The sequence below is a fragment of the Parasteatoda tepidariorum genome, chromosome 11 (genome assembly GCF_982258835.1).
Source record: "Parasteatoda tepidariorum strain Cologne lab strain chromosome 11, Ptep-v5.0, whole genome shotgun sequence".
NCBI classification, from domain to species: domain Eukaryota; kingdom Metazoa; phylum Arthropoda; class Arachnida; order Araneae; family Theridiidae; genus Parasteatoda; species Parasteatoda tepidariorum.
The window spans coordinates 31,915,441-31,928,947 of NC_141765.1; the positions used below are offsets into that span (position 1 = coordinate 31,915,441).

The window sequence follows — 13,507 nt, forward strand, 5'->3', positions numbered from 1 at the left end:
GAAAACAATAATAATAATGAATACTTTCGCTGCAGATCAAAATAGAGTGTTTGCTTTATTTTACGGCGAGGTTTCAAACGTGAGGCGATGCTTTTGTTGTAAATACACTAACTACGGTAGCAAGGTATGTTTTTATATTTCGTCATTTTATTTTATGCTAGTGAATTAGAACAGCATATTAATTTAGGCCATGTATGTAAATAACCACTTGGAATTTTCCACACTCTCAGTTAACTTGACGAAAACTTTACTTAGCTATTATCAATACTAGCCAGATAATTTTTAAAAAAATGCTTTAAATTGATTTTTTTTTCTTTTTTACTATTTATGTTAATCTGATATTATGCATAATAACCATATTTATCGAATTAACATCTTCCAACAGAATGCCTGTATGGACTGATTATGCACAATGGATCATTATTTCGAAAAAAAAAGATATGCAACTAGTAGGTAATATGTCTATTGTATCATTTTCATATATTACAATTCACAAACACAATATTTATACACATTTATATATTCATGATATTGATTCATTAAATAGTAATCACTCGAATAATTTGAATACATTGAATAAATAATTTTGCTATCAATAAATATTAATGTATACTTTGGAACACAGGCATTTTCACATTCTTCAGAACATTACGAAACTTTCATTACATATTATTTTAGATTCATCCAAAACAACTTACATGTCAACAAAAAGTGAAAAAATTCAAATCCTAATGATTACAAAGATTATGAGGAATGCACTACAATATATGCACAGCGGAAAACTATAATATACATTGAATTAAAATAATCAGTGTATATATCTTTGAATAAAGTTCGTTTCCTACTGGATTGTGTTAAGTATATTTACATTGTTGAGGCAGTCTTCTCAGAAAAAGTATATATCTGATAAAATTTTTAAAAAAAATTAATTAAAAAAATATAACAACTGTAAATCAATGTAAGGAATTAGAAGTTGATAAAGATATATATGAAAAGATGTTGAATAAGTTGATACGGATATAATGCTCCAGTTCATATTAAAATAATACGCATGTATTATCTGTAGAATGTTCACAATGCAGCAATTAGTTTTATTATAAAGAAATCATGAAGATAATTTTCAAGATTAAAATAAATAAATAAAACTTGTAAATTTTGTTTTTTTAAACTGGTCAACAGTTAAAAAAAGGAGATATGCTTGGTTGTGTGGTTGCTTAAGTAGATAGATGTCTTTAAATCACATTAGACGAAACACTCAATCATACGATTTAGGTGAGAGGATACAGAAATTAAAGAAACACTTAAATCAAGAAAGAAAATCAATAGATAATACTAATAGAAATAACAGAAATAGAATAGAAAAAAGCTTATTTTAAATAAAATACAACTTAAAAAAATTTATGTGATATTACTGATATTACCTAGTCGATATACTTCAAATATTACCGATAACTGTTGAAAATGATTTCATTCATAATAAATCATCATCGACCACAAGGAATATCGAATCATGACATTGTGGGAATAGTATCGATAAAGATAATTAATCGAATAAGATTATATAATCAGTGTAGGTAAATTTGGTAACTTAACACGATAAATTATTAAATATCGATATTTTTGACGATGTATTATGATATAAAAATTTTGATAAAGTTCGATATCGCCCAGTGTTATTGAAGATTATATTTATATACCAACTATTTTGTTTCACACATTGACAAACATATATAATGTTACTTTCAGGTCAATAAAAATAATAAATAAACATTATCTTAAAATGTATTATGCAAACAATAGTTACTTTTTTTTAAATTCACATTGTAACAAATATTTACACAGCAATCACTTACACACGAAATATAGTATACACGAAAATTAAGTAGTTTTAGAAACTCTGACATTTGTCAGGCTTATATGATATCTATTTATCATTGTAAAATATTCAGAAGTGTGATTAACTTCAAGTCCATCTCTTAATGGTATTTTTATCATGGATAAAAGTTCTTTAAAGCTGTAAGAGAATCCATGGCTTTTATGTAGCACCCAGAAGAAATTTAGATTCCTCATATACGCCACACAATTGTTTAATAATGGTTGAATAACTTCCCTCGACGACTAGACAATCTTTCATTCTCAGTAACATGATGATTGCAGTTACCAAAGAGTATAAGATCGTAGCAACGATCAATACAGTGATAGATTAGATATAGTGAGTCGCATAAATATCATGAAGATGTTCCTTTCCAAGCACAGAATAATACGACTAATTATTACTGAATACTTGATAGTATTTTGTGGTCCACATGAGTTAGTAACACATTACAGAAGACATTCTATTTTGTAATATTCGCTCCTTAAACATCCAATTTATGCGTAACCTCTTTAGCTTTTAAGGAAATATTCAAAATAATTTTAGATAAAAAGATCTTTAATTTATAACTCCTGTGTAATTTTCTATCATTATAGTTATTTTAAAAGTAACTGCTTACTATTTAAAAAAAATATAAGGTTTACTGGAATAAAACCACCTTTTTTGTATATTTACAGTTCACGAATTCTTGAGCAAGTATAAATTAAAAATTATTAAGCATTCTTGGTTTATGAATAATAACGTATATCTAGTCATATAAAAAGTATAAAAAATTAAAAAGATCACTCGACTGTTGCTAAAATGCTTAGGAATTAAATTATTTTTTAAAACTTATTTTTTAAAAAATAGCTACCTTGAAATAAGAAGACATTAAGAAGTTTTTACTGTGTAAATTTATCATAAAATGTTTATTTTCATATACAGATTCCTACGAACATTGACTTAAGTGTATGTTTAAAAACTCCATTTTTTTTCTTTGACTTGATAGAAACAACAAAAACTTATCAACACATCTTAATAGAATTCCTCAATAATTCCAATAATATTTTATCAACTTTTAAAAATTTTATTGAAGATAAAAATAACTCATCCGAAACAGACAAGAAAAAGTTTTTTTCCATCTATTTAATTTTTCAAATAGCAGTCATTTTATTAAACAATAAGGAATTTTCATAAAAAAACCTAATGACAATAATTGACATATTATTATATTGATACAAGCTACGTAAGTATTGATTAGTTCTTTTATGCCGTTCGTTAAAACATGAGTAGATAAAATCAAAATATCCGAAAAGATATTTAAATAGCATTTAGTTGCAATTAAAAAAAGTTCGTAATTAAAAAATTTAGTTACAATTAAAAAAAGTTAGTAAAACTCAAGCCAAAACTACGTACAAAGACAATATTATTCTTAAGAAGATACGCTGAAATTTGGACAGAACAAAACAGTAGAAAAAAACTAAACATCTACATTTTCTTTGGGAGACATTAGTAACTACACAGTTAGAATTTTCATTTTAAAATTATAGTAAAGTAACCGGTAGCAGTCTGTCCACCCAATCAACCGTAAGATTTACGGTAAAGAAATTTTTTTACCTTTACTGTTTACAACTAGTTCACAGCTAGTATGATTTCAAAACCGAAAAAAAAGAAAAAAAGAAATTTAACTGGACATTGGAACTATTCTTTTCATTACGTAATGGGCATTGAAGTTAGGTTGCGGTCAAATTATGTTTTATCAAAATAACCGCGGAATGTGAAAGCGAGCATCTTATTCTAATAATCCAGGGTCACAAATTGGAGAGTGTGAGACACTAGAAACTCTTCACGCGTCTAAGGAATGGGAATGGCAGAAATAGTGTGCTGTCAACGCTGGAGCTCCAACTCCCGTTCCGTCGATCATATATTCAATCACAGATTAGCGACAGATTATCTCGACTATAATTTGTGCCCAGTTTCAAGGAACTAAGTGGCTATGCTAGGTGAGTCTATTTATTGCTATATAATTCTGTTTGTTTAACGTATTTGAAAAATCAGTTAAGTAACGGTTTTTCTCAAAGTTAATAGTTTAAATAGCATCTTTTGTATAGTTGTATGGCTGTTCTGTTTGAATATGATAAAATAACAAAATAAATTTTTATTTAACCATTTTTTTTGGAAATTTCTAACAGTGTGATTTTATGTCGTTGCACAGCAAAAACTCCTTAAAATGAATTGTATAAGAAAAGTATATGATTTTAAAATTTTAAACAGAAGTTGAACATTCTGGTAAAGGTGGTAGTCGTTTTTTCTCGGGATCATCTAGTCATTTTATAGCTCTAACACCCACACCATCTATGACGGTAGTATCAGCGTGATTAGTAGGGAGAGCTGTTTGAATAGTATTGGTTGGATTTTTTGTGCACATGGCGAATGATTCGGTTCCTTCATTTTTAGCCCCATTTCTTCCAATGGATGAGGAAGAACTCATACAAGCAGCGAATATCTCCTTAAACTCTTTTTTGAAATTTTCATTTAGCCAACCATAAAGAAGTGGGTTTGAGCAAGCTGAACTCATACCAGCCATATGGCAACATGCAAATACCACACGGAAAGTCGAAGTGTCAGAGAAAGGATAAAAGAAATCAGATATAATATTTAGAATGTTCAATGGAAGCCAGCTCAAACCAAAAATAAGAGCTATAGAAATCAAAAGAATATTTGTTTTCCTCACTCGCTTTTTGTCTCTAGCTTGTTTTTCCTGAAGTTTAGTACCCTTAGTAACCATGCGATATTTCAACTTTCGGCAAATTCTAGCATAAGCAACACTTACAATTATTATAGGAAGTAAGTATTGAAAAAACATTGAGAAAACAGAATAATATCCTCTTCCGCGCTCTAATGGCCAACGTTCAATGCAGTAATCTACCGATTTGAACCAAGGTAAGTTTACTTGAAAGTGTACAACAGTTCTGAAGATGAACAGAGGTAATGCTAAAAGAATAGCTACGAACCAAATTATGAATAGTATCATGGCTGCGCGCAGTGGACGGCAAGTGTCTTGAGTGGGATAAATTATTACTTTGTAACGATCTAACGCTATCGCCGTTATGCTGATCGTGCTTACAAATATACTCGTTGCTTGTAATCCAGCAACTAATTTGCAAGGTAAAACACCCAGCGGCCAATATTTCATGACTATTTCAACCAACGAAAATGGCATTGTGAACAGGCATAAAATTAGGTCGGATATTGCAAGATTTATAATAAATACATTGCGAGCTGTTCTCATGGTAGGTTTTCTTGCCACGGCGATACAAACTAAACCATTACCACTTGCACCAGTAACAATCAGTAATACATAAGCTATCAAAAGAGCTATAAGAGCACCATCATCAATCGATCTGTTATTCAAATATGGCTGCAACCGCTTTAGCAAGTTACTTCTTGATATGTTTTCAGTATGATTCCCAAGACCTTGTATTATTATTCTATCTCCTGTGATATTTTCTGGTATGAGGTCAAATGGAATGTACATTTCTTCGTCTGGAATTTCACTTCCAAAGCCTGGAACCGACTCCATATCTGAAAGGAAAAAAACATAACTTTTACATCGTGTTAGGTAAATGAAAATTAATTCAATAAAAGCTTGTATCTCTTGATACAGAATTGAAATATCTACTGCCTTCTATTTCCTTAAACTGTACAAAATTTTTTGCTGCTATTAAGTAGTTATTTAGTGCTGTTATTAAGCAATTGTTTTGTTGATTTAAATATTTATCATGGCAGTTTTCTAATTCTTCACAGACAGGAAATTTTAATCTCTACTTTCACAAGAAGGAAAAATTTCGTGTAAAATCACCGTACTGCTTGATAATGACATTTCTAATTTTAAAGAAAAGCCATAATTCTGATTAACAAAACCAAAATGTATGGCATTTATTATGGGAAGGTAATTCCTGATAATTTTCCCGTTTATATGGTAAAGGTTAACAATATTTTGACTTTCCAAAATACAGTTATAATTACCACACATTTTGTAAAATGAATGAAATTGAAAATTAAATAATGGTTTTTATGGTTTAATGGTTTTTATGCCTTACTCTAAGATTTCATCACAAAATTACCAAACATTTGCCAACTTTTATCACTCATTATAAAACTATAATTTATTGTTAATTTTGCCAAAATCATTAGCAAAGCACTCGTTTAAAATTACCGAGCTTTTTGGTATTCCCATGGAACAAGAAATACTTTAAATTTTGCCATATTCTGGAAGATCATACTTTTTTTCTCAATGAAGATGGTTTCAAATACCCATTTTTGTTTTCTCTTGACTCATTCATTGAATACTGTGTTTTATATCAATTTCAATTTTCTTTCCCTAGACTTAATTCAAAGTAAATTCATATTTTACGAAGTAGTTTATTTGTAAAATACTAAAATGAATAAAAAGATTTCTTAATTTACAATATCTTTTATGTCATACATTTTTTTTTTTACAAATTGAAACTAAAAACATTATATGATTTTGGTTGCAATAAGAGTAGTAATAATGTATTTGTCAGACAAATATTAGTTGAATATGAATATCCTATCCTAAAGGATTAACTTTTGCTTCAACAGGCATTTACATGGGTCTTAAACACAAAATTTCAACCAACAATGCCTGTGAATTTAGAAAGTCATCTGTTTTTCCAATATAAATTGTGATAGCGTGGACTTTTGGGATAATTGCTAGGATTAATTCTTGATCACCAACTATACACCTGTAAGTGTAAATTTAGTGCAGTTTAAAAATTGAATTTCATTTACCAGCTAATTTCTGCGTTAAAAAATAATTTTTATTATGAAAAATGTCACTTGTAAGGTCTTGTAAGGTAAAGCAATTTCATAAGTTTCTACAAACAATTTAATAATAGTATTGTGAGAAATGAAAAAATAATTTTAAATAAGAAAAAAAATTATTCGAAATCAAACATATTAAATCAATAATGAAAACATAAAAATATTATATCAAATGTAGTAGACAAATTTATATTAAAGTGAAAAGTCCGAAAAAATTTCATTGCTTACGTAAATATTTAAAATCAATGTTAAACTCACAAAAAATCATGCATTTATAGAAGTTAAAATGAATTTAAAAACAATAAATATGTCATTTGATCTAATTCCAACTAAACTAATAATTCTTGTGACTAAAAAGAAAAATCGAAATTTTTGCAAATAAACAGCGAAAGTCACAAATTTTATACATATTGTGAATGTCATAATTGCAATTTAACCACATAAAACAACAACAAAAAACTTCACAGAAAGAAGCTTCTCCATGAGCTCATGATGTCTCCTTGTTTTATAGCTATTTTTAGATGTGTTTCCTGTGAAACATTAAAGGAAATGGTTTTCTTTAAGAACCTTTCACCCTTAGCAACAAAAATGATTCGAACGTGATAGGAATGCCGAAATCTGTCTTAACCAGACCTTTAAGTGAGAAATCAAAGTGAAAAGTCTTGTCAGGTGTTATCCAGATTTACTGAATGTGATCAAAGGGTTAAAATGTTCTTTTACGGTCTCTAATTTATGCCTTTTACTTTTAGTGTTAATAATAACAAAGAAAAGAGATGATTCAAAAAGAGAATATCCTAATTAATCTGTTACCTAATGTCAGTAAATTGACTGAACGCAACAAAAACATTCAAAGTTAAATATTTTTAAATATACGTGAATATTTTTATTTAAGTATTAAAATTCTCATTTTATCATAAAATCTCTATTCTTGAACAAGTTTTATTACTGAGATAGGCTTATTATTTCAGTTAGTAATTATTATTTATCTTTACACATGTATTTAAAGTTTTCTTTAAAGCTTTGTTGCAGAGAAAACAAACAGTAACATATATTACAGCTTCGCAAAATTGCTCTTAAAATTTTATAAATAAAATTTATGTAAATAAAATTTATATAAATAAAATTAAATAATCTCTTAAGTGAATTAATTAAATTCCCGTTCAAACAAATAAGTATTATATTATTATTATTATTATTTAGTTTTTAATTCGATGTAAGCTGAAAACGTTTTCGCTTGAGTCTATTAGTTGTTAAGCGTTAAGTCAAACTTCAGATATTTAATAATACTTGAGTTATTTTTCTCAATAACTCGGCTCGGGTTTAAAAGATGAGAATTTAACTAATATAATTTGTAGGCTTAGCGTTTCCACTGACTCTCAGGGAGTAAAGTTATATCATAAAATCTTGAGCTCCTTATTCTGTAAAAACTTACTCCTAATTTGGCAATCAAAATGTGTCTGATGGACTAAGAATAGTATACAATGAAAGAAACTATCTTCTTTTTCCCATTTTACCGAATTTATCTTTACAATTACTTTGCCCGACAGTTTCATTTGCTCTACCATCTCGTTTGTACGATAGTTTCATTTACCCGACAACTCAATAGCTTGACAGTACATTTGCCCGAGAAAAAAATTTTATGTATACTAACTGACAAAAGTATATGATCAAAATAATCATTAATTTATTAAGAGAACTAATAATATAGCAAATATAAATTGAGAAATTGCTGCGAGAAATATTACGTAAACGTCAATGAAAAAGAACAAAAACTACAATGATCACTTGAAACACATTTATAGAAATTTTTAGAATTAATCGTAATTTTGGTAGGTTCTAACTCTTTTGTTAATTGAGGGAAAGTTTACTACCTACATAAACAGCTCTTAAATTTCTCTCAAGTATTCTTGCCAAAGTAGTCAAGACTATTTTCCCAAGCCTAGTTTGAAGTGCTTCCGAGAGGAAAATGTCTACAGTTATTTCAGAAAATTCATGCATCTTTTCGCACTCAAAATTTTCTTACTTGTCCTTACTGTTGGGCATATGTATTGTCGGTCAAACGTAGCAGTTGGAGAAAACGGAGTTCGACCTTCGAATGGGCAGGAGCTTGAATATTGGGCAGAATCGAATCCGATTTTAAAATTAAAAATTATGAGAAAATATAATCATCAATAGATTAAAAAATTATTCAAATCATACATAGAAAATAAAATAAAAACTCCTACACCTATATTTCTTGTTTATTGTACAATGATAATAATGGAATTCTATAAATTCCCTTAGTCCATGTTTTATTGGAGGCTTAATATATTGATCAAAGAACACAGTTAAATAAACTCAATTATATGACAAAAGTCAATCATTCCTCTTCGAATTCAAAGCAGAAAGTAAATCGGAAAAAATAGAAAATTGATAGTAGAATAATTTTATTTCGATATTGTTTGCGAGACGAGTAAAATTTCCATGACTACCAAGATTATTTAAAATGTTTCTTAGCTTAACTTTTAAAATTAATGAAGATAGATGAATTTTTCCTTAAAACTTTTTTACTAGAGAAATGATTTTAATTTTCATCTTGAAAAAAGTACCGATTTCAATATTAACTTATCGAATAAGATTTTTTTCATTATTATTACCAATCATATTCTTAGATTTTACAGAAATAATTCCAATTATAAGGAATTTTTACAAGAGACTGATGAATTTAAAACTTATCTAAATAAAAAATTTTCTTCTTAAAAACAACTCATTCTTACAATTTAATTTTAACAAAATTATACACAATTAAGGACATTTATTTTTTTATTTCTGATCATAATATTAGCTTAGATTCACTTTTTAATGTAAAAACTAGTTATGATAAGCTATTCCTAAAGCCTCTGGACGGAATAGTTTGGATGTGTGACTATGAAAAAAAGAAAAGAAAAGTATTAAAATAATAGGTTACGTAAATTATAAGATATACGAAAGATGAATTAAATAAAATATTGTCGTAGAATTACAGTATAAAGAACCTGCTCTTTGGGTGCATCATCCGTAAAATCAATTTTTATCATTAATATTATACCGTAATTTTTACAGTAATGTTTATTTAATTAGAGTGAATCAGTGATTTTACTGTAACTAATACTGTAAAAACTACGGTATACCAGATTTTTTGCTTCGTCACATGTTCCGTTTAAAATATATTTTTCAGTGAAAAGTGTCGGTACACTCTAAAAATTGTACCTCTGATTTCAGAGGCACATTTGAATCATTTGTGCCTCTGAATTTTAAGGGCACAACGTACCTTTAAAAATGAAAGGCACAATGTACCTCTGATTTCAGAGGCACATTTGGATCGTTTGTGCCTCTGAATTTTAAGGGCACAACATACCTTTAAAAATGAAAGGCACAATGTACCTCTGATTTCAGAGGCAAAATCAGATGTACCTCTTAACTTGGAAGGTACATTGTACCTTAGATTTTGCTTTTATGTACCGCTCATTGAAACAAGCATTTAGTGGTACCAAAACCTGTTATTTACCAGATTTGAACACATTTTCTTTTACCTATTTGTAATTTGCTAGCACTTTATATAAAAAGGGACTTTCTGTTTGGTTTACACTATTACCAAGATATTAATTATAATAATTCTTAATGAAAAATATTTCTCAATTCTTTGAATATTGACCACTTGAAAGTGATCATTTCAAAGGATTCCGTCTAAGGCCTTTTCATAGACAATTATAAAATGGAATTATAAAATATGTAAATTTAAACCATTTCTTTGATTATGTAGCGTTTAATGATACTTCAACAACTACAATGATGCTTTTCTAATCAGATATAGGTACAAAAAGATAATATTTACTTCTGTTAAGCCAAGTCAATATAATTCATGGATTTTTTTTCTTTTCCAAAAAGCATCCTCAAAATGGAAATTTATTTTAAATTTAGATATTTTTTAAATATTTAGAGATTTCATAAAATAGTTTTATAAGGATCAAAAATTAAACACTAAATATAATGAAATCTAATATCTTTTATTTTCACACATAAAGAACAATTTTACATAATTTAGTAACAGTTGTAATATGATGTATACAGTTGCACAAATTTGGAAAAACATAGAATATTTTAAAATGATAGATGTAGATTTTGACAACTTGGATATTTTATAACATGAAATATGCTTAAACAAATGACTTAACAAGTGTAAAATAAAAGATTTCTTTTCATTAAAATGAATTTTTTTTAAATCCAGATTTTGGCGAAACATATTAACCCGTTAGGCGCCATCATTCCCATTTTGGGAACATTAGCTTTCAATTTTTTTAAAACTAACTGTACTTAATATTATTTAATCGATGATTTTATTTGAGCTCAGAATATATGAAAAGCCTTCTGCAATTTTTTTGGAAAGCTTGTTTCAGAATTTTTTTTATTTTATTGTATTTTAAAAAACGTGAAATTCTGCATTTTTGCCCCAATCATTAAACATGCATTTGTTTTATAAATATTAGTAAAATAAAAATTACTTTCGTGCTTAAACTTGATTACAGCAATCGGATATAATTCTCTTTTCTATAATCCGAATTTCGATGTCTACAGTATTTCTTAAAATGTCCTATTTCATCACAATAGAAACATTTACGTTCAGATCTAAATTTCTTCACAATACTTGGCAAATTCCATTTCTCATTAAAATGTTCTCTCTGGAGATCGTTATTACACGGAATAGCTTGTGGATCATACTGAAAATTGGCAATGAGATTTTCTTTAAAGTAATAATAATTATCATCATAAATTTCTGACCTTTCAGCAGGAATAAGCTGTAAAGCACACGAAAACCAAAGATCGAAATTCACACTAAATCTCTTCGCTTTCTGTTCAAAGAGCTCGAAGTACCGTCGAATTCCACACTTCTTGGCATCAATTTTAAACATCTCATTCACTAATTTTTTCTAAAGTAGGAAATCCTTAATAACAATAATATTTGTCACCAATTCTTTCAAAAACTTAATAAAACATTTCTGGAACGGATCCCACCACTGCAACCAATTAATACATAGCTGTAGCGTATCAAGCTATATTAAAGAACTGTTCAGTTTTTTTATAAAAACAGTTATTTCACACCACAGAAAATACAATAACAAATATAAAGTACCCGTAACGGGATAGTTAAATCTTATAAAGGAAACTAGAAAAAGTGCCCGTAGCTGGATATATGAAAACTCACCCGTAACGGGATAGATAAAATATCATAAAACAAACTAGATAAACCCGTAACGGGTAATATGAAAACTGAAATTCCACACAAAACTAATTCTAAAAAATCAACAACTTTCTGGTGTTCTAATTTTATCGTCTGCTTTTATTATTTGTATTTCGTCATAAAATATTTCATTGATGTGCGCATGCGCTTCTTCTCCGTTACATCGTACCGAAGAAAAAAAAGACAAGCCCATTTGAGAGGCACAGGGAACCGGTAAAATCCTTTCGTACCGCGCATTGACTCGCGTTTGCTTTGGTGCCTTTCATTTCTCGTGGTGCCTCTCATTTTTAAAGGCACATTAGTTATGTGCCTCTAACGCGAGAAAATAAAGGGTACATTTAGCTTGTGCCTTTTATTTAAGAGGTACAGTTTTTAGAGTGTACTGTTTACCGTAGTTTGATCTAGAATTTTTTACTGTAAATTTCATTTTATTTTTGTGCACTGACTTCAAATATTAAAAGAAAACTAAGATGGCATAATAGATTCCATAAAAATACAAGATTAAATAATCTATTATTAGAACTAATAACACAGGCCTGCGATGAAAAAAATACAAAGGGTCTGATAGCTGAACTTAATGTATTTTTTGGTGCTGAAACGGAAAATAATAATGAAAAATTTCTATCACGTCACGTTTTATAGAAAAATTCAATTTTACTGGAAATTTTATGAACATTTACCATAAAATTTTTTTCGTTTTTGAATTTTTTCCCTTCTTGACTGACCAGCATTCTACTTTGGTTAAATTTACAAAAGTACCCCACTATCACTACTTCCTGTCACCGTCCCTCTCTCTGTCACAATCCATCTCTACCAATAGCGTCGCGAGAATCCTTATCTAGGTTCGCTGACCTCTCAGAAATACTAGTAAGCGTAATAGGGAGAAATTTTAAAGTCTGCTTTTTTCTGTGCGTTTCGTGAAACATGGCTTCGAGTTCGAGACATAGTGAAAATTTCAGAGATGACTTTTGTTATATATGCGGCGAATATAGTGTTGTTAAAAATCGCATGAGGAGCATTACAGACTATGTAAGACAACTTTATCTCGCATATTTTGGCATAAAACTCGAACATCAGGACAAATCTTGGACACCTCAAAGTTTGTGCAGTGTTTCAATGATCTATGCTTATGGCATCAAGGAAAGAAGACTGCTTTACGATTTGGAATTCATATAAAGTGGAGGGAGCCTCAAAACCACATTGATGATTGTTATTTTTGTTCCTGCCGCTTTCGTGGGTATAAACGGAAAAAACAAAGACTAATATCTTATCCTTGTAGCATTCCATCGGCCATGATCCTCATGGACATGATGTGCCTGTGCCTTTGCCTCCAACTGAATTGTCAATCATCTCTTCAGAGTCTTCAGACTCGGAACATCCAGAAGTTCAAGGCTCCGATATCGAATATAAGCCATCTGTTGCCGGTTCACCTCAGCCCTTTTCTTAGATTGAGCTTAATGATCTGACTAGAGATCTTGCCCTTTCGAAAGAGGCAGCTGAATTGCTAGGCTGCAGACTGAAAGAAAAAAATTTATTTGCCCAAGGAACAT

The 13,507-nt window shown here is 29.1% G+C and overlaps 1 protein-coding gene across 3 annotated transcripts in view; it reads right to left on the reverse strand.

The window, feature by feature from the left end:
* Positions 1 to 447: 447 nt before the first annotated feature.
* Positions 448 to 13,507, reverse strand: part of LOC107448939 (neuropeptide F receptor-like) — a 192,316-nt gene continuing 179,256 nt past the window's right edge. For all 3 annotated transcript variants that reach the window (XM_071187611.2, XM_071187612.2, XM_087154757.1), the window contains exon 4: positions 448 to 5,437. In XM_071187611.2, the coding sequence (XP_071043712.1) occupies positions 4,179 to 5,435 (1,257 nt within the window). In that variant the 5' untranslated portion in view covers positions 5,436 to 5,437 and the 3' untranslated portion in view covers positions 448 to 4,178. The remainder of the gene's footprint in view (positions 5,438 to 13,507) is intronic.